Genomic DNA, 21,887 nt, shown 5'->3' on the forward strand with positions numbered 1-21,887 from the left:
CAGAAGCAGGATGCATAAGTGGCAGCTTTAAGATGAGTGCATGCATTCAATATGTGCAGCTGCTTTTTTGCAGTTCTGTACATGGATATCTTGCCCACAAGCATTTGGTAGTTCTCTTCCTGGTGTTCTCTCATTGTATGGAATGCATGGATGGTGATGTGCTGTCCCCCTTTGTCAGTGATTTCATACTTGCTTACTGTCTCTAGGTGCCACTATAGTGCTGATTGCTTCACTGTTCACTTTAGCATATGTGAAATGCAACGAACTCTTGAGTCTCCTGGCCACTAGGAGATGGACTTCTGTAGCACCTGGGGGGCCACAGGTGCCCCATCCCTAACGTAAGGACCCCATTTAGCATTATTCAAAACAGTTGTTGATAGATAAGTCTTCCATGAATTTGTTTAATCCGCTTCTAATGCCCTTTAAGCTAATGATAATCACTACAACGTTTAGGAATGAATTGCATAAATGAATTCTGTGTTGTGTGGAGACATATTTTTGCTGCTTCAGAATTCCCAGACAATGAAATTTCATTTGATGCCAAGTTCTAGTATTTTTGACAGAGGGAGAAGAACTTCCCTTTATTCATTATACCGAAGCAATTTATACACTGTGCTTTTGTAGATAATGTGAAGAGTGAGAATACATACTAGTTATGACTCCCCTCACTGGGTTGGGGCAAAACAACGATTGCAAAAAATAATACTCAAAATATCCCAAACCATAAAACCTTGCCATTTTTGCTTTTACAGAAAGCCAATTAATGGTGCCACTTAGCAATTGCATCCCATTTGGGTATGCCAAGGTTTCCTCATTTATGCATATAATATGTTATTAACCATTATTATCACAGTTATTTTTCAAAATTCCAAGCATTTCCTATATTTGCCTCAACCAAATAATGATTTAAGTAAGGATCCAAACATATTTAAACTCCAATCTTTATTATTATTTTTATTAAAATAATACCATAGATTATGTAACTCTTTAATTCTTAGGAAAAGTTCATTGACATTCATGAGAGCTGATGTAGCTTTAAGATTCTGGCACTGAACTAGATGACCCTCAAAGTCCCTCTCAAAGCTAAAATTCTGCTACTGTATTCCCTAAAACACCGGGATGCTTATTTAGTAATGCTGTGGAACTACCACCACCCAGCTCCCATGATACAGGGCACTTTTTACCCTAGCGAGCATTTAGAGGTTAAGGTGCACTGAAGCTGCCCCCCATTTGGGGGACACTTGCAAATTTTACATTCTCTTTCAATGACTTCACCAGCAGGTACAAAATTTTCATCATCAGTGGGACATGCGCACATTCCACAGCCATCCTGGGGTCTTCCTATATACTTGCAAGCTGGAGAAATTTTAGGGCAAGTGGAAGCGCAGACAATGTTATGATCTTCTCCACAGGTACACTTTCGGGTCCCAAAGTCAATAATCACAGACTGTCCCAGGAGAAGGATGCCATCTTCATAGCCTTCCTGGATACAAGCTTCCTTCAGAAACGCAGGGCACTTGCACTGAGGGATGCAGCGCGGACAGCACTGGTCCTTACGGGTCACGGCTTTGTGATTGTCAGGACAAGCTAGGCAGAGAACAGCAGTACAGTCTGGCCTGTGATGCTTGCAGTCACCATTTTGTAGGAAGCAGCAGCTCAGCAGCAGACAGAGGAAGTGCTTAGGCTTCATTACTCTGGATCAAATGCAAAGAGGTCCTTTTAGCAGCATAGCAATTTTTGCTCATTCATGGCTTTCTATTATCTCGCCCAACTTTGCCTTTTTAAATACAGAGCTAATGCCCTCTCTCAGTAGAACACCAATTTACATAGCATTTTCTCACACCAGGGGCACAAACACTGATTACATAGCACATTGCGGATTGGCTCACAGAATCAGCCCCACTGGAGCTCAGGGTACACTTCCCAATGGATTGCCTTCAAAGCAACATGCTGCTCCTGATAGTTGCCTTCTCCAGCCTCCGATGATACTCGGACCACTTGTTCAAGGAAGTGCCACTTACAACCCCTTTGGGCCTCGTTCCTGCTGTTGTGTGTGTGTGTGCAGTTATAAAATGTATTACATTTCCAAGCCTTAGCTTCATAAAATTTGAGGAGTGCTAAAAATTGGTAACATTCTGTCAAAAACCTATTACTGCAGAAGGAAGGAAGGATCTTGTGCAGCTCTTTCTATTTCTTAAAAACAGCAAACTGTCCTTCAGATGCAGTCAGCATTTCTAACTTTATTCCATGATAATAAAGGGGAATGCATTGGGTCAAATGCTTAGCTGATCTATGAAAAGGGGAAATAGCTTTAGTTTACCTGGATAGGCTTCAGGTGTGGGTGTTGCAAGTGGTTTGGTCCTCAGGTAGTGATATTTCCTCAGTAGCTGTTCAGCTGGAAGGTATGCTATTTATAATGTCACAGCAGAGGGAAAACCCATAAACCTGAACAGCTGGGAGGAGCTAAGAGCCCTTTCTAATTTATTACCAGTGAGTCTTTTATTATAGTATTATTTATTGTCAAAAGAGTTTTTATATTCCATATTATGTAAGCAATTTGCATTCTAACAGCTGGGATCCTCTCTATTTATCTATATAAGAAAGTGTCTTAAATTTAATGTAAGTACATCCTGTAACTATACAGAACTATAGTTACCGTGTTTTTCGCTCTATAACACGCTCCAGACCATAACACGCACATAGTTTTTAGAGGAGGAAAACAAGAAAAAAAATATTCTAAACAAAATAGTGGATATATGATTTTTGTGGTTCATGCTGTGGCCACAGACATGTGATCTGACAGTGAGTTTGGAGTAGCCCAATGCAAAAATCCTGAGGATCCATGTGGATCCATGCTTTGTAACCACGGAGGAGGGAAGGAAGGGGAACCATGGATCCTCTGCTCATGACTGCAGCAGATCCCCCCCGCCACCCGCAGGCAATCGCTCCATAACACGCACAGACATTTCCCCTTACTTTCTAGGAGGAAAAAAGTGAGTGTTATGGTGCAAAAAATTGGTAATTGTCCCTTGTTTACTATTCCATAGTTCCTGAAACCCTTGCCAAGCAGGGCCAAATTTGCTTTATCTTGTCTCCATTTTTTTACCCATATAAGGCCTTGATTAATAAGTAGGTTTTACTATCCTCATTTTATCGGGGGAGGGGGGTGGAAGTGGCTCAATGGGCGGCATGGAGCTGCTATGGTTGGTTCCTGGCAGCTGGGTCACTGTTGCTTACTGAGCAGCAAGGGATGAGGCAAGATGCAGGTTGGCACATTACAAATGCACTGGCATTTATCTTCTTCAGAATAGCCTGCCATTCCACAACAACATTTTAACATTTTGTACACGTGGAATTACACGTCAGTCCACAGTTTAGAATGGGCAATAATTGCCAGACGACAAGGCAGCATTTTTTACCTCACAGGAAAAATGTAGGCTAACCTGCCTGCTTAAAATCTGCTTCTACCTGCTAAGCATGTTCCTATTGTAACTGCAGACCTCACACCATGCCCTTCCCTCCAGTGATCTAGTTAACATTTGCCCCTTTTCTGTGACTGGGTTGAATAACAAAAGATTGCCTGGATGAGGGAGAAATGAGCTTGTCTCATGACCTTGGGTCAAGCAAGACGTGGCGTTTGTCTTCTAGTTGGCCCTGCACAGTGGAGCAGGTGAGGCTGTCCTGGATGGTGGCATGAAGGAAGGAGCCTCTAAACTTTTGGCCCCACCATGCTCCCAGTTGTAATCACTCCCCAATGCCTTCTATTCAAAATGGAGGGAAGCTCCAACTGATCCCTCTGCAAATAGCAGACATTGAGGAAGCGTGCAGCAATTCTGATAATAATCATGGTGATTTTGATCCAGCCAAACTACATGACTAAGGCAAACTAAGGTCCGGGGGCCAGATCCGGCCCAACCGCCTTCTAAATCCGGCCTGCGGACAGTCCGGGAATCAGCGTGTTTTTATACATGAGTAGAATGTGTCCTTTTATTTAAAATACATCTCAGGGTTATTTGTGGGGCATAGGAATTGGTTCTCCCCCCCCCCAAAAAAAAAAAGTTCGGCCTCCCAACAAGGTCTGAGGGACAGTGGACCAGCCCCCTGCTGAAAAAGTTTGCTGACCCCTGTACATGACAAAACCACCATCTATACTTTCATCCCATTTTCCTTATGTGATTCCTCTTATACTGTCTGGTTTAGCCTATAAAGAAACTCTCTGAGCCTAGCCAAGTCTACATGATACATATAAGCTGTACAGTCCCACTTTAAACAGTCATGGCTTTCCCCAAAGAATCTTGGGAATAGAAGTTTGTTAAGGGTGCTGAGAGTTCTTCAAAGACCACTATTACCCTCATAGAGCTGCAATTCTCAAAGTGGTTTAACAGTCAATCTCTATTCCCAGAGAACTCTGGGACTAGTAGCTCTGTGAGAGGAATGTGTTGGTGAGTACTGAACTGTTAATACATTGGAATAAAAAATTAACAGGATATCCGGTGAAAATAAGAGCCAGCATTTTTTTAAACACAAAAGGGAATATCTGTTCACATATTGCACAATGAATGAACACGTGTAATTATCTTTAGTTTGCGTACAGCCAGCAACACAAAAGGCTTTTCTAATTAACCTGGCTATTGCGGTGTTGCTATCATTGTAAGGAGCACTCTGTCAGCGATGTCAGCGATTTTCACGTGCGTACTTAAGAGACGTAGTTAAAGCTCCCAATAAAAAGGTTGAATAAATTCCTGCCACGTCTCTGAATCACATTCATAAGCATGCCAACTTCTAATTCCGAGAAGTCTTGATTGTCTAGCCAGGCAAAATTATGTAGTGTTATTTTGCTGTAAACAGCATCCACATGAGCAGCATTAAGTGACCTTCATTTTAAAATATCTGAATTTTCATGCATGGGAAATGTTTACATTGGAACAGTCCATTGGTGGGTTCAGTCCAGAGATGCATGCATGCAAATGGATGTTTTATACAACTACTTTCACATGGAGTAAAACCCATGTGGTGGCATACAAGATGCAGATAAGCATTTCTGCCCATACTGAGAGATGGAGGGCAGAGTGTACCCGTATCTACTCTGCGATAGGTTCCTGAGTCAGCATCGTATAGGTATGTGCATATAGTGTTGACAACTGGCCTCCTTACTTGGATGGACCAGTCATTCCCCATCCCCAACCAATCTACAGTGGAATCCAGTTATAAACCTCACATGTGGTTGAATGTTTCATGGGGGATCCTTGCAGTGGGATCTAATGCTGGCTTACACATGCACAGCAGGTTGTTCAGAGCATCTTAAACCTCCATCTTTGTTCACAAGGTAAGTGCTTGGTTAGGAGAAACTACATACCAAAAAAGGAAAAAGGTACATACAAATCGCAGGTGAAAAGGTGCACAATCAATGGCCAGTATAGCTGTTGAATTCAGCCTTCTTTCTGCTAAAGGAAGTTCCTCAACTTCACAAAAAGGTGGACTGAGCAACAGGAAGTAGATCACGGCCCCCGTTTCTCCAGTCTACTCAAAGACAGAAAGCTACTTATATAGCTAAGTAGTTCTGATGCTATGCACTTAAGAGTGCAAGTCTACTGTTTACTGCTCTGCTTTATGAACTTCTGCAGAATTAAAATCATCTGTTCTGTTTTCTGCTATATTGGGGGGGGGGGGAGTTACCATTATGAACCAAATATAACACCTTGGGTTGAAAGAAAGGTCTGTTAAATGTAATTATAAAGCTGCTTTCAAATTTCCATTTGATGTGAAGGCAGATAGAAATTATTCTCAATGGGACTTAATTGCAACTAATTTTGGGGTCTAGATTGAAGTAATCTAGTCGCTATTGTGCTTCATAGGTAGTTCTTTTAAGGCAGGTATGAGGAACCTCAGACCAGGGGGGCAAATGTGGTCATCCAAGTATCTGTATCTGGCCCTTGGGACTCACCTATCGTGACTATGTGTATTTCCCCAAATTCATAGGTAGGCTACAGAAGTCATCAACATGTAGCTGTGTTTATCTGTACCAGAATCAGATCTCCTTCAGCCTCACCCTGCTATGGCAGTTCTATGACTGTCAGATTCTTAGAGGTAGTAACCATTGGTATGCACATGGTCTCCTATGCCCAGGAACCTTTCATGGTCAAGAATGTTCTAAGAGGTTGATGCAGCAGTGAGTTGTAGCAGCATACACCTCCAGCAATCAACCATAACAGCAGGAAGGCTTTCTCAGGGGGAAAGGTGGCTTATGAACATTCATCCATCTGTACAGTCCGAGTTCACACTTCCCTTGTACAGGAAAAGAGTATTATTGTCAGTTCTACAATCAAGTCAGGCAGCCTTTGCATCTGTAGTATTTCTTTATTGCTCTGCCAGCAGATTTTGAAATGCATTTATCAATGTTAATGCAAACAACAAAATATCAGATAAAAATCAAGGCAACAAGGCAACCTCACAGGAGAATCCATTTAGTCTACTGCTTCCTCCCAATAATCTTTTTTTAAAAAACATGCTATCACAGAATAGCTACTTATTTTAACTGTATGTGATCTTGTCCAATCATCCTGATCCCAAATTATTTCCCTTGGTGGCATTTAGGGTGAGCATAGCCATGAACATATCAGACCAAGAACAGCCAGGCAAATTAAAATAGAAATACTAGATACTAGTATAATACTATACTAAATACAATGCTAATTCTAAAATAGAAAGCCATACTCAAAAACAAAACCAGACCCTTATACTTAAAGGTCTTCTGCTATTTCTCCACAGATTCTGCCATGGAGAAAATTCTTTCAGAAGAACTTGATTCCAGTGTCGCATCTCTTCGTTCCTGGGTCTTGTTTTTCGGGGTGACAAAGCTGAGAAGATCAACAGCTGTGACCACACCAAATACCATCTGTTTCATGAAGGAGCTGCCATCTGCATTGTCTGGAAGAAGACATAAATGAAGGAAGATTACCTACTGTTGATGCTTCCAGAGTCGCATTCGAGGAAACCCACAAGCAGTGCTATTTTTCTAGAAAAAGAGGCGCTGGATCTCACCATGAACATCTCCCTCGTTCTCTTAGAATGGCAATGGCGCCCACCTGAGAGGTGCCAGAACTGAGTTCCCCCGAAAGAAAGCCCTTCCCATGAGGAAATGTTATCTTTATTTGTGGCATCTGAGAACTTTTTCCTTCATACCACTGTCCAATTATGTACATTGAGAAGATGGATAGATAGAAGTTTTTCTCTCTCACACACCATGCCATGAAATGAAGCTGAATGCTGGAATATTCAGGACAGGCAAAAGGAAGCACTTGTTCACACAGTTCACAGTTAAAGTATGGAAGGATTGATGGCCACCAGCTAGGATGCCTTTAAAAAAGGCTTAGACAAATTCTCAGAAGAAAAGGCTACTAGCCACAATGGCTATGTTCAGAGCTTTTTTTCCAGAGGTGCCACATGCATTGGCGGAGGAAGGGGGGTGCGGTAGTTGCGGTCCGCCCCAGGTGTCATCCCTGAGGGGGGGTGACATCACCGCCCTGCCCCCCTGGGACACTTGCCCGGAGGGTGCTGGAGCAGCTAGCTCTGCCTCTGGCCATATGACCCCAAATGTTAGGCAGGGGGATGGCACCGCAACACTACAGAACTGCCGGAACGCACCAGTGAGGTGCCAGAACACGACAAGGAGGTGCTGGAACTCAGTTCCAGATAAAAAAAAGCCCTGGAGGTCAGTAGCTGGGAAACACAGAGGATGCTATTGCTGTTGGGTCCTATTTGTGGGCTTCTGATAGGCATCTGGCTGTCCACTGAGAAAACAGGATGCTACCCAGGGTGCCTTTGGGCTGATGCAACAGGGCTCTCTTTATGCTGTCAACAATCCCACCCCAACCAGCTTGGAAACTACATACCTGAAAGGTCACTCCCACCCTGTGTAGTTGATCCTAAGCTTAAGAACTCCTTCATTCGATGGTCATTGAAACCTGAACTGCGGGCATCTCTCAAATACAATGGATGGAGGCTTGTTGGAATTTAGATGAACGCGAAGTCGCCTTTGCCCATAAAATAGAGCTGTGGAGCTGGTGGTGCCCCCACCCCCACGAGTCACATGGCACCACCTCCAGTGTCCACATATTAGGCATGGATGTCTGTAAAGGAAAGCCAAAACATATAGACTTTCCTTTGCAGATGTCTACAATGCTACCTTGAGCTCCTTGGGAAAAAGCTGGGCTATAAATGCAATAAATTAACAAATAGTAAACTAATATACTAATATATACGTGTGATGCCTTTCATGTATATTTCATGGTTTGAAGGGAATATTAGGTCATCTCTAGGTAGGTGTGTGTGTGTGTGTGTGTATGTATATATACACACAATTAGTAGTATGACATTTTTATTTTTACTAGAAAAGCTACTTACATTGCTCCAGCTCATGCACAACAATAGCAAAATGATCATTTTCCAGGATGTGTGACAGCTTTCCAAGGGTATCATCCAGGCTAATCTGTAACAAAGTCCCAAACATAAAGTGAATCAAATTGTTACTAGACATCTAGGACCAAGTTTACATAAAGTCCCACATAAAGTAGTGACATACTGCTGGAACCACATGGAAGACGTAAGGTATGAGATGGACACTCCATGTCAAGTACACCTTGTTCCCTCTGAGGTTGTGCTTAGATGACCTCCATCCCACCTCAGTTTTCTTGGGGGAGAAAAGATGTTCCAGCAGTGTCTTGGCATGAAGGATCCTGCTTCTGTTTAACTTCCTCTATGGAAGGCTGAGGAGCCCATGGTTCTCCAGATATGGATGGACTCCAACTCCCACCAGCCCCAGCCAGCATGGCCAATGGTCAGGAATGATAGTTGTAGTCTAGAAACATCCAAAGGGCCACCAGATCCCCATCTCTGTCCTATAGCAACAGAACCATCTTAAATGAGGCAAGATCTCAAGACGACAACCTACTTGAACCTACCCAGAATACTCATATCCCGGGTTCATTCCCTGGCATCTCCAGTGTTTTGAAATCAGCCTCCTTAGCTTAGTTGGTAGAGCATGGGACTCTTAATCTCAGGGTCATGGGTTCAAGCACCATGTTGGGCAAAAGATTCCTGTGTTGCAGGGAGTTGTTCTAGAGCAGGGGTAGGCAACCTAAGGCCTGTGGGCCGGATGTGGCCCAATCGCCTTCTCAATCCGGCCCGCGGACGGTCCAGGAATCAGCGTGTTTTTACATGAGTAGAATGTGTGCTTTTATTTAAAATGCATCTCTGGGTTATTTGTGGGGCCTGCCTGGTGTTTTTACATGAATAGAATGTGTGCTTTTATTTAAAATGCATCTCTGGGTTATTTGTGGGGCATAGGAATTCGTTCATTTTTTCCCCCTTCAAAATATAGTCCGATCCCCCCACATGGTCTGAGGGACGGTGGACCAGCCCACGGCTGAAAAAGGTTGCTGAACCCTGGTCTAGAGGATCCTTGGGGTGCTTTCTACCTCAGATTTCACTCTTATTTCCTGTATCTCCCATCCTCATCCTTTGCCCTAGGCAGCAACTCCAAAACAGGTTCTGGGCACACATTACCTTGGAAAACTGCTGATACATGACCTTCATCACTGGGTCTGAGAACTGGGCAGTTCCTGCCAGGACGGAGGAGAGGATGTTGCTCAGAGTTACCATCCCCAAGATGAGTCTTCAAGAAAACACATAGTTGTTTGGTTTTTTAAAAAAGCAAAATGAATGCAGTTGAATTTTCACAACACAGAGATGAGAGCTCCAGCAGTTCATGCATATACAGAGAAGACACAGGACAAGATGGGTGGGGTGGGGAGTTCACTTTCTGCAACATCTGCTGAGACTCAGTGGCATGCAAGGCTGCCACTTTTAGAATTAGACCAGTACCAATGCCCCTTCTATTCAGCCTGACTGGTGGTAGGCCAATACTGAACGTAACTGGGCTCTTTGGAAATGCTCCAAATGTGGGGGGGGGGAGGGAAAGGAGAATGTTAGCCGCTTTGAGACTCCTTAAAGGGAGTGAAAGGCGGGATATCAAATCCAAACTACTACTACTACTACTATTCTTCTTCTTCTTCTTCTTCTTCTTCTTCTTCTTCTTCTTCTTCTTCTTCTTCTTCCAAATGTCACAAACTCTCAAAGGAAGCTTTTCAATAACACACCATCAATAAAAGTTCTAGGTCCTTTGACTATAAGAACCAAAGCGGATGTGACATAGCTCTTGATTGGGGATTCCCTATGCCAGCTGTGTGGGGAGGGTGGCACAGAGGGAGGAGGAGTTTGATGCTTTGCCTCCTTGCCAAACTACAAAGCAGCAATGCCTGCTGCTAAGCCTACAGGAATCCTTCATGTGTAGGCACTTGCAATAGCCTTGCAATAGATTAGCTAAGGCCCATATTACTCCAAGTATTTCTTTAAAGATTTCAGTAAGTATGTCAATGATAGGCTCTTTCTCATTAGCGCTTTATACAGTGAGAATTGTGGAATTCTCCTGAAGACTCCTGAAGACTGTTAGAATGAGGTTTCTGCAAATAAGAGACTTACCCTGATTCAGCAACAACTGGTGCCTGGTCATATGCCTTCTCACGAAGGATTTCAATGGCCTTTTGACAGTTCACATCTGGGAGGAGAGTCAGAGGGGCTAAGAGGCTTAGCTTCTGCACCTTGATAGTCCACCACCTATCACAAGGGGGGGGGGGCAGGAAGGACAGCAAGTGGTGTTAAACCCCAGCAGTCTGCTCTGTGTCTTACACACACACACACACACACACACACACACACACACAAATAAATTTTGAAAGGACTTAAGGAAATGCTTTGCAGCTCAGCAAACTATCTAGGACTGATTCCTATATTTCCCAGGCCCAGTACTGGCATAGTGGGGCATTTGCCAGGACCCATTGGCAGGGCTCACTGGGACTGATGCCTAGCTTTTATCCACCACGCCAGTCTCCCTCCTCCTGCTTACATACACACTAACTTAGTACAATCTCTTGGCTCCTAGCCCATTGCTGCATCACCCTTGATGCTCAGAAATGGACTCACTTACTTGGGCAGCAGCTCTGCTCCCGGCTTATTACAGTGCCACCGCCACGTAAGCCCACAAATGAACACAAGGAGAGGCTGGCAGGTACCACAATACCTGTGGGGGCTCACATGGCAGGCACTAGGGCGCTGGAGAGGAATACTGTGTCCAGCGCCTCCAAAATCTGGAGCCAGGCCCGACGTTTTCCAACATGGTCCCATCTACAAGGATATAACACTGGGACAAAAATATTCGCCAGCCCGACTATCCTTATGCTTCATAATACACCTGTCCTTGTGCATGCTGCATGGCAAAGCACAGAAAAGAATTAGACAGAGCGTGTCATGCAAATCATGATGGATCCAAAAGGATTAGCTGCAGTCTGTGATCCCACCACTCACACACCTGCTTCAACCAGAAGGTCAGCCTAGATGCACTCCTCCTGAGTGCGTCTGGATTTCATCAACAAAAAGCTATTTCGGACTCCATTTTTTAAAAATGAAAGCATCGAGGCATCTTTTTATCACTGGTACAAACAAACAGTCTTTGCTTTCTCCTGCCCCGCCATTCAGATTACTTTTACTTTATGTCAGGCAAAATTAACAAGTGTAGCAACTCTAAGCCATACCAAGGATGATGCTCTTCCACATCTTCTTTCAGAAATCCATTCTTGACCATCCATTTGTCATTCAAAAATTTAGACCTAGAGATAATTAAGAAAGACTGAGACCTTGTGTTAGACTTTGGTGTTTCATCCAAGCATCCATTATAGGACTAGCCTAACCTTCAGGTGCTCATAGAATGTAAGTGTCTTTAAGTAGCCCTGAGTTGAACATTAAGGGACTTTCCACACTTGCCATTAATAGTGACATAGTTGCTGTTTGATCTGCCATTTTTAAGAGTGAATTTGTAGGCATTTGCCTGCAGCTTTGGTCACATGTCGCTGTTATTATAGAGTGGGTGTGGGTTTTCCTTCCCACATGAATGGCAGGTTGTGCCGCAATGGAGAAATGTTCTGTGGCCACAGTCACACCCCTTATGGTTCTCCAGCCAATAAATGTCAGAGTTATGAGCCTCTGCATGAGGGTATTCCTTTTGCAGCTTTTTCTGTGTGTACAAAGTGCCTAGCATTCCAGAATTCTAATCTTGTGGGATTATAGGATATTAAAAGAGGAACTGCATGCCTGCTAGAGCTATGGCAGACCTGGATATTGTGATGAAGTTTTGTCTGCATCTTATAATGCATGCTGTCATTGGCAGTACTTTGACTCAGTACCATAGCCTCTAGCTGCCTATATCTTTCCTCTGAACTGAGTTTTCAAACTGATATCTTCCACAGGTCAGAGGAAAGTGGTACAAAATAGATGTCCCCCAAACCATACCCACCAATTCACAATCCCCTCCACACAGAAACAGGGACTATGCTTATACAACACACCAATGAAAATACTGAGTATCTATTCTGAATCTTTCACAAATGTCATGGTTTTTGTGGTAGAAGGAAAATCAGGTTTTTGGAGTTTATTATGCTGGAATACCAGTTGAATGATGCCAATGTCGTGTGGCAGCATGCCAAAAACAATCCACACACATACACAACTAGACCATACACAACTAGAAATGACAAGTGTGGAAAGGCCCCAAGAGTCATTCTAGAAAAACTTGGGCTGGTGTGAACCATATACTAAAATCCATAGCAGGTGATATGGCTTGCAAGACTTCTGTTTCTTCCACTGAGAGCTATAAAACTTTCATAACACTATCCATGTGATAATGTAACAATAACAGGAGTTGTCTTTTTTCATTCCCCTCCGCATCACTGAACTGAAAGTAATTTTATGTCTAGCGATTTACAAGTATCTGGTATCAACAGAATTAGTCCCTCATAAAACTCGCTTCCTGCTTCTTTGTTGACAGTTTCCTCACTGCTGTTAATGTGGTACGAGGGCAACAAGCTCACATTCTTTTGCTATCCTCACAGATTCTTCCTCTCACATACGTCTGAGTGTTTTCAACCCATGCGCTTCTGTAGACAGGAGAGCACAAATGAAAGAAGGCATTGTCTCTTACATGTAGTTCCTTACAGAGTCAGGCAGGAGGACAACACAGCGCTGACCCTCTTTCAGATGCTTTGCAGCTTTCACAGCCACAGACATAGCACTGCCTGCGCTGCCCCCTGCCACAGGAAAAAAAGAGATTACAATGATTTAGATACAGCCATCTCCAACTTGGTGTCCTCCTGAGCCAAAAAGGGGCATTGATGCAAGAAGGCAGCCTTGCTAGTGTTCAGTGTTGTTGCATTTTTTAAAAAAAATCAAGGATAAATGTATTTCTTAGACAGTAGAGTTCTAAGCTGTGTATAGCTACTTCTACAGAGGTATAAATCAGAGGTGAGCAGATACCAAACTTGCAGAATCTACTCTGTTTTTTTTATTTGAACCCCAAGATTCACCAACTGGAGTTAGGGGGGATAGGTGGGGGAGGCAGAGGTGGAGATCATACACCACGAATGAAGGAACTGGGTCCCCTTCTGTTTTCAGCACCAGAAATGAGTTCAGTACTGTCACACAAAATCCACTTCACCTCATTCCGTGCCCAAAAAGTACACCTCTGCCCAGCGGCACCGTGGCCTATAGATTGCAAAATACTGGGCAAGGGTGTGTGAGAGAGAGCCCTGTCATTGTTGTTGCTATTGTTGAACAAATGCATTTCAGAAGGCATTGCAGCAGATCCTGATCTACCTTCTGCTCACCCCTAATCTAGTTTAGCTTTTAAAATGGCAACAACAACAAAAACAGAAAATAAAGCAGAGCATTTTAAACTGCCACAAAAATTGCATGGTGTGAGGGAGGTGCTGTGGCAACTCAGTAGTAAAGATGCCCCATGTACTATTCAGCAGAGACCTTTGACCTTCCAGGCAACCAGATTCCATGCTGTGCTCAGAAGGCATAGCAACAGATATGTGCAGTGCTTTTTTCTGGGGAGGACGCAGGGGTATGCATACCCCTAAATATTTTGTGAATCTTTGTACTCTTGTCCATTTACTGTATTTATTTTTCCTGATTTGAACTGTAAAATGGTGATTTTCTTGAGTAAAAATGAGAGTACCCCTAAACAATTTTTTAAAGAAAAAAGCACTGGATATGTGTGTTGGAGAGAGAGACGGGGGGGGGGTTATGTTGCTTTTGCACACCGAGTTCTGAGTGCACAAAATGCAATATCTGCACAGCACTACTTCAAGGAAAGACTTGGATTCTACACAACAAGTAAATGATTAGCAACTGTATACTTACGGCATGAAAACAAGGATTGTGTGAAAGGGCCCTTAAGTCAGTCTATTAATTGGTTCCTTGGGTAACCTTTATGCTCAGACTCTGAACAATGCTTTCCAAGAAGTCATTTGCCATTTGCAAAGAGTATGATTTAAACAATGGATCTTCAGCAATGCTTACCACACAGCAAGCCCTCCTCTCTAATAAGTCTTCGTGCCATAAGAAAGGATTCCTTGTCATTGCTCTTGCACCACTGATCTATCACCTAGAAAAGAAACAAAATATGGAGTTTTAAGGCTTCAGGGGCCTTTGGGTCTTGCACCTCTGCTACATGTAATGGGATGGGCAGAGATCCAACAGATTCTTCAGAGTTGAGGACAGTTTCAAAGAGGATCATTTTTTTCTTTCAGTAAGCTTAGCTATATCTGTTTTTAACTTTCCTAAACTTTTCAAAGATAAGGTGGGATATACAAATACAGTCCCACTTGCAGCCCTGGAAAATGTTTGTTATCGGCGGGACAAAAATATTTTGAGAAGTACGCCTCTCTCAAAGCATTTTCAGCTACGCTGCAATCCAATGCACATACCTGAGATTAAGTCCCATCAAAGCCAGTGAAATTTACTTCTGAGTCAACGTGGACAGCATCAGGCAGCTTTTAAAAAGCACCGCAATGTTGCCTATCATCACCCTCTGGTTGCAATGTTAGTACACTGCTGTTTTAATCAATTTCAGGCCATTTCCTTTCAATTTATGATTAAAGGTTATATGAAATGCTGCGGCAGAGTCTCTCCTATGGCTTTTGCTGGATGATAATGAGTACTGGGGCCGTGGACATTGCTACCATTCAACTCTGGTTCCAGTGCGCTCCCAGTGCTGGTATTGGAAGCCATTTGCACATGAAATTAGCCAGAATCCATATCTGTCCTGTAGTTTCTTGAGAAATACTGCACTTTGATGTGCTTTTCCTCGAATCAACTTCAGTTTAATTTGAAAACGTAAGCCACATTCACTTCACAGTTGAGCTGAGATGTGTTGCTCATATACAGATGACAGCCCATGAGTGGATGACAACTTCATGCATAGAGGGTGGGGGCTTGGGGAAGATTCTAGTGCAGGCATAGGCAAACTCCGGCCCTCCAGATGTTTTGGAACTACAATTCCCATCATCCCTAGCTAACAGGACCAGTGGTCAGGGATGATGGGAATTGTAGTCTCAAAACATCTGGAGGGCTGGAATTTGCCTATGCCTGCTCTAGTGTGAACAGCAATGTGCAAATGTGACTTGAAATGCAGCCATGGGAAATGGCCTTGTCTTAAGCAGCTGCCATGTACAGTCAAAGATTCAACCACCCTCAGCAACTTTTAATGCACTTCATGTGATTCTGAAAGCTTTCATTCAGAGCCAAATGACATCTCTCTATCTCCTGATCTTTGTCACACTGCCACTTACAGATCTGTCAAGGACAGTTGGGATAAAGTCATGTCCAATCCCTTCCACCTCCATTGTGGTATCCTCTGCTGATATTGTGTTCAGTGAGCTGGGCAGGGCCACAATGGAGCCATCAGGATCCACTCCAACAATCTGTGAAGGAAAATGAACTAATTTTAAAAAATTAAAGGAGCAACCAACAACTTCACACAAAAATGAGTATCCCGGCCTTGGAACCATCAAGCAAAGAGGAAACTGCACTTGTCTGGTCAGGGACGAGGCTTAGGTTTCAGGGGCACATGTAAATGTTACTGTGTTAGAGCATGGTGACTGCGCATAAGAATTTAGCTGTGTGCATCTGGTATTCGCAACTCCTTCAGGAGCAGAAAGAGTCTGGCACACTTGGGGAATCAAATGGATGTCCATACAATCTCCTTGCTGAAGCAAAAAGTTGATGTGTGTTGGGCCTCCTCGCCAGGCCCTGATGGTCCCTGATGGCATGAATGACGTTCCCATGGGCCTGGATGTCTCAGCCAATCCAAACAAGCCTTCTCACTTACTTTGCATTCAGGACATTTCTCTTTCAACTTTCTGGCAATTCCAGAGATGCTGCCTCCTGTTCCAGCTCCAGCCACAAACATATCAACTTTGCCTGCAGTGGGAGAATCAATCAATCAATCAATCAATCAATCAATCAATCAGACAGCATACCTTTCCGCAAGCTCCAAAATGCATAGCTGTACTCCTATGCAACTTTAATTAATGGTCCACTGACAATAAGAACAGTATCCACGGCAAAACAAAACACAAGCATTTAGGATTAAGCTTTAATTAAGATAAACTGTTGTTCATTGGCTACAACTTCCTGGTGTGTTTTTGCAGTGCAAGCTTGAGGAAATGGAGCTGCCCTTCGTACTTTACGTTTTTACTGTGTGATACAGTAAGCCAACAGCTGCATGAAATTGTGGGAGCTCTTAACTAGGAACTTTTAGGAACTGTTTCCTTTTACGTTTGTGCAATTACCACATGTTGGGATGGCAACACTTACATGACTTTCCGGTGAGTGAGTCACTGCTGCTACTGCTTACCAGGAGGGAAAGAGGAGAGGCAGTGGGGAAGCTGGCACCATGTAAATGCATCATTAGAAGCAATGGGTTGTCCCTGCTGGTAAATTTGCAACACATCCACCTCCTTCTTCCTTCTTTTGCTTCTCTACCTCCCAATAAGCAGTGGTGATTCAACTGTCAGCAAGTCAGGTCAGTGCCAATGCCCCACCATGCTGCCCACTACTGGTACTTACTGAATTACTTATGGACATAGGAGCTAACTCCTAGAGCCCAAGGTCCCTTCAACCCCCCCCCTAAAATACTTGAAGGGGTCAGCTCCCCCCCCAAAGTTGATGGACATTGCCATTCAAAGGGTGTGTGTGCCATGTCTTGTGGTCAATTATACGGGCGGGGACTTACCTGCCTCCCCCCATATCTTATTCAAGTTGTCACCCCTGCTTGTGGAATTGTGGAATTAATAAACTATCAGGGTTAGATAATTGTAAGCAAATCCATTGAGTCTTAAGCATATATTTGATTGCGGCCCTAATACATTTCACTGTAAAAGGCAATAACCACAAGCTAGTAATCTGCACCTCAACTAATTTTGCACACAGAGGAGTCTCATTGAAACTAATGGGTCTCTCTTAGTCATGTTCATTCATTTCAATGGGTGTGCGCTGTATAAAACGTCATCAAATATCACCCATGGTTTTCATTCTCCTACAAATCAGGAGAGGCAATTCAATAGTGAGAACAGGCAACAGTAGTTATATCCATGACCATTTCTTAAGACATTTCTGTAAAACAACGTAAGCTGAGCAGCATGATTATCCCTAAAGTAATTATTAATTATACCGTCACATTGCTCCAGAATCTCCTCAGCTGTGGTGTCATAGTGCGCCAGCGGGTTGCTTGGGTTTCTGTACTATTGTCGTAAAGGGAACAGAAGAAAGGGAAAGTTACTGTCAAATGGATGGGGTCAAATGCAGCACTGTAGAGAAAGCAGACAGATAATAACCATGAAGTCTCTCAGAAAGAAATGCCTTGCTAGATCAGAACAAAATGGTCTGCAAGATGCCTCTGGGAAGTTCACAAGCAGCGCATGAGATCATTTTGGCTGCAGCACAGAGAGAGACACAGAGTGGCAGCAGGGCCCTTATCAGATCAGCTGAGAGACCAGCTGCTCCGCGGCTCTTCCTCATCCTGAACTCTTTCCATTCAAGTTGAGCAATAACAACCTTAACACTGGAAACAGAATGATGTCTAGAACGAACAGTTTAGTTCCCACTCCCCACCAAGCATAGCAAGATCAGAGTTAGAGAGAGAGCAGACATGGATGAGGGTATCAATAGGCTGTGTTTTACTCCTACAATAGGCTTTGAGGGTATCAATAGGCTTTGTTTTACTCCTACAGCCAAATGCCTGAAAGAAGGGTAAGCAAACTATGTTTACTAACAAGCTGTGACATTTTTTTTAAAAAAAGGTATGCATTAGAAATCACATATTTTTTAATTATAGGCTAGTATCAACAAATTAGATGGGTAGAAGTTGTTGTTTTTTAAATCAAGTAATTCAGTCAAAGCACTTCAATAAGAAATACATTACCTGATCCAAAATATGTGAGTTTGGGATTTCATTTTTCAGTTTCCAAGCAACACGGACATTTGATTCTGGGGCGTCGTATCTCGTGCAGGGAGTTCTTACAATCTCAGCGCCGAGGGCTCTCAGGATATCCACCTGGAGGGGCGAAAGTTAAGCTCCAGATTTCCAGCCTCCAAGTCTTTCACAAGAAAAAATAAATGCACAACATATACAATGCATATTTAAGGGTTTTAAATTTAAATTTTTGTCCATCTCAAACGTCAGGCAAGCAAGTTCTTTTTTTAAAAAAAAGTTTATTAAAAGCAGCAACATATTACTCCCCCATGCCACTGCTGGTTTAACTGTAGCCACCACAAGGCAGAGTAAGAAGATTTATGCTGGTTCACAGTGACAACGCAGTCCCTATACTTATGCATGTAGAAGTACAATGCATGCACCATCTTCCGTGGGACTGATTTTCAGAAAATGTGAATGGGACTGCAGCATGAGTTTCCCTGAAGATAACTACTCAGATCCAAGGTCCCAAATGCATCCCAACATGCTCACAAAGCTCTTTTGTGTGGAGGCTGTTCCATTCATTTCAAACAAGGAGTTCAATTCTGCACATGCAAAGGAACGGCCACAAGTTCTGCTACAACATCATTGAAATTACACTGAGAAATCCAGCATAATCTACACCATAAGAAATCACGGGGCCTCATCTCCCAGCTCCACGAGGGCGCCACTTCCTTTCCCACTGACTTCCACGTTGGGGGCAGTTGTGTGTGCATCATGGAGATGTGCAACACATGAAGCTACTGCCCAGCATGAAAATAAACTCTGAGCCATCTGTTTGCCCTGGAGCTCAAGGAAACCCATGACTGCGATTCCTCCTGCACTCTGGCATAACTGGCATTTGGATTACAACCTTCTACATAGTACATGGCAGCTTTTTACATCTAATAATTTCAAGTTATCTGTAATGGTGATACTCTAATCCAGCAGTGGCTTCACTATGTTCTGTGAGGCACTAAGGATCAACAGATAACCCCCTTGCAACAGCCCCTCAAACACACACGGTTGTCTAGTTTTCCTTTTATGAAGCATTAGGATGGGAGAAACCATGACAGCTCAAATCAAAACAGACTTTGACTTTGACCATGGCTGGGGCCACTTATGTTATGTTATGTATGTTATGTTATGTTAAATCAGTCAGGAGGACTCTCTTTCTCTCACCTTCTCCATGCTCATTTTCTCTGGCATTACAATGATGCAGCGATAGCCCTTCACTGCAGCTGCCAGGGCAATTCCAATCCCTGGTGAGTAAGAATGAAGGAAACAAAAACAAGACAAATAGAGTAGTTATTCAACAGTAGCAAGATAAGCAGATGTTTCCAACCGCCTCTCTTTCCGACTCCTAAACTGAGCAACTTTCAACTCTTCACTTTTTGAAGAAAAGAAACCAGGGAACAGCTCTTGAAGTATCCCATTGAGGATCTTTGATATTTGTAGCCAAAGAACATTAAGACAGGATGAAGCAAGCTGGCATGTGCACCAGGATAGCATCAGTACGATGCGACACTGGATCTAGAGTCCCACACCATACACTGAAAGCACATTCCACGTGCATTTGTAGCAAAAAGAAACCTGGGGATTATAGTTTAAGATTATAGTACTAGGTATTGTACTGTGTGAGGGATAAACTATACTTCCCAGGATTCTGTTTGGGAAGCCATGTGCTTTAAATGTATGGTATGGGTGTGAAAGTAAGCCTGAGCAGAGTGGATCATGCAGGAGGAAGGTGCAGTAAGTTCTGAAGCAAATCAGAACACAAGAAGCTCAGTTGCCCTTTCTCCCATCTGCCCTGCGGACTGCTTAGTTAAAGCCACCCCAATGGGTTTCCTCAAAAGACGACATCATCATCATCATCATTACCATCAACTTTATAATAAAGTCTTTATTACCTGCTCTTCACCAGCAGGTCCCAAGTCAAGTTACAAGAATTAAAACAGATTACAAAATTGGGTAGGTTCTGCAAGCACACATCTCAAGTGTCAAAGGTCAGGGTAAAGAGGTAGGTCTTCAGCATTCACTGAAAGGTGTACAGTCATACCTTGGTTCTCGAACAGAATGAGTTTTGGGAGTCGGTTTGACTCCCAGAACCATTTGAAAAGCAAGGCATGGCTTCCGATTGGCTGCAGGAGCACCCTGCAGCCAATCAGAAGCTACAGAAGCCATGCCGGACCTTCGGCTTCTGAAAATGGTTTGAAAACTGGAACACTCACTTCCGGTTTTTGATCGTTCAGGAGCCGAAACGTACGAGTTCCAAAGCATTCAGCACCAAGGTATGACTGTATAGTGAAAAAGCCACAAACACCTCTGTGGGAAGGGAATTCCACAACTAAGTGGCTGCCACAGAGAATGCCCTCTCCCAAGCCACCACTTCATGGACTTCTGAGGGAGGTAGAACTGGTGGAACTAACAAATGGGTCCCCTCTGTTGACCTTAACACCTGGAGGGGTCTGTAGGAAAGGAGGCAGTTGTTCAGACATCATGCTCCTCTGCCTCTTGGCTTCCCTATGAGAGAAGATCATAATGGCAGAGGGGAAGCAGACCAGTGCCAAGTCCTAGGCAAGATCTTGGTCCATTCCAAGCCCTGACTTTTAGATAGACAGGATGTGGCGCAGCAATAAAACTGCTAGTGCATTCGCAAAGCTAAGCAGGTTTGGTATGGTTTCTAATATCAGAAAATTGTTGGCTGGAGCCATGGGGGGTTGCTCAATTACACTTTTCAAGATGGCTACCGGTTCACCCTACGACTGCGCAGAGACTTCTGTAGCTCTTTGATCTGAATAAATTGGAACGCTGAGAAGCATAAAAGAACGGTTTATGTTTTTCAAGACTCGGTGGAGTAAGGTTGATGAGATCATAAAGCCTTGCAGCATGCTTACAGGGGGTGAAAGATTGGAGTATTCTCTTTCTAACAAGTGAAGCAGAAACAAAGGGGATAATTGTGTTTCCTATAGTACAGGGCATGAAAGCAAATTGCACCTAATCCGTGTGTGTGCAGAACAAAAACGGCACAGATGTTAAGCCCTTCCCATGACTAGTTTGCAGTGTGCTTCTGCTGTGCACTCAGGTTTCATTGGGAATGAATGGCCGAAGCAGCTGTCGCTCATTGAGATGAGGAGGCCGACTGGGGCTTTAGCATTAGGTGTCAGTGCAAGAGGAGAAGCAAAGTGAATTCAGAAATGAAGCACAGATTTCTCTGCTGTGGGGAATAATGGGTGAATTTGCCCACCACCCGGAGTTTCCATATCCTGTCTTCAATGGAGTTTTATAGAAATGGCTGCTATATTTGACCAAGATCAAACAAACACTCGGGAATACAATGCAGAGCACAGGAGAAACGCACACTGATTTCCACTGCTGTGGGTGAAGTGAGACACCTGCTGAAGTGCACAGAGATCGCAAGGGCTCCATCTTGTGCCTCCTCCTCCTCCTCACAGTGATTTCATTCAGCATGCCAGGGCAG

At 43.5% G+C, this 21,887-nt stretch overlaps 1 protein-coding gene across 5 annotated transcripts in view; it reads right to left on the reverse strand.

Annotated features, from left to right (window-relative positions):
• Positions 1–6,502: 6,502 nt before the first annotated feature.
• Positions 6,503–21,887, reverse strand: part of LOC309530765 (cystathionine beta-synthase-like) — a 31,486-nt gene continuing 16,101 nt past the window's right edge. For all 5 annotated transcript variants that reach the window (XM_082219843.1, XM_082219840.1, XM_082219844.1 and 2 more), the window contains exons 5-16: positions 19,589–19,668; positions 18,377–18,508; positions 17,627–17,696; positions 16,283–16,374; positions 15,744–15,875; positions 14,473–14,557; positions 13,091–13,196; positions 11,649–11,723; positions 10,540–10,674; positions 9,565–9,673; positions 8,404–8,488; positions 6,503–6,927 (exon numbers count right to left, since the gene is read on the reverse strand). In XM_082219843.1, the coding sequence (XP_082075969.1) occupies positions 6,755–6,927; positions 8,404–8,488; positions 9,565–9,673; positions 10,540–10,674; positions 11,649–11,723; positions 13,091–13,196; positions 14,473–14,557; positions 15,744–15,875; positions 16,283–16,374; positions 17,627–17,696; positions 18,377–18,508; positions 19,589–19,668 (1,274 nt within the window). In that variant the 3' untranslated portion in view covers positions 6,503–6,754. The remainder of the gene's footprint in view (positions 6,928–8,403; positions 8,489–9,564; positions 9,674–10,539; positions 10,675–11,648; positions 11,724–13,090; positions 13,197–14,472; positions 14,558–15,743; positions 15,876–16,282; positions 16,375–17,626; positions 17,697–18,376; positions 18,509–19,588; positions 19,669–21,887) is intronic.

The sequence above is a fragment of the Podarcis vaucheri genome (assembly GCF_965113315.1).
Source record: "Podarcis vaucheri genome assembly, chromosome: 4".
NCBI lineage: Eukaryota > Metazoa > Chordata > Lepidosauria > Squamata > Lacertidae > Podarcis > Podarcis vaucheri.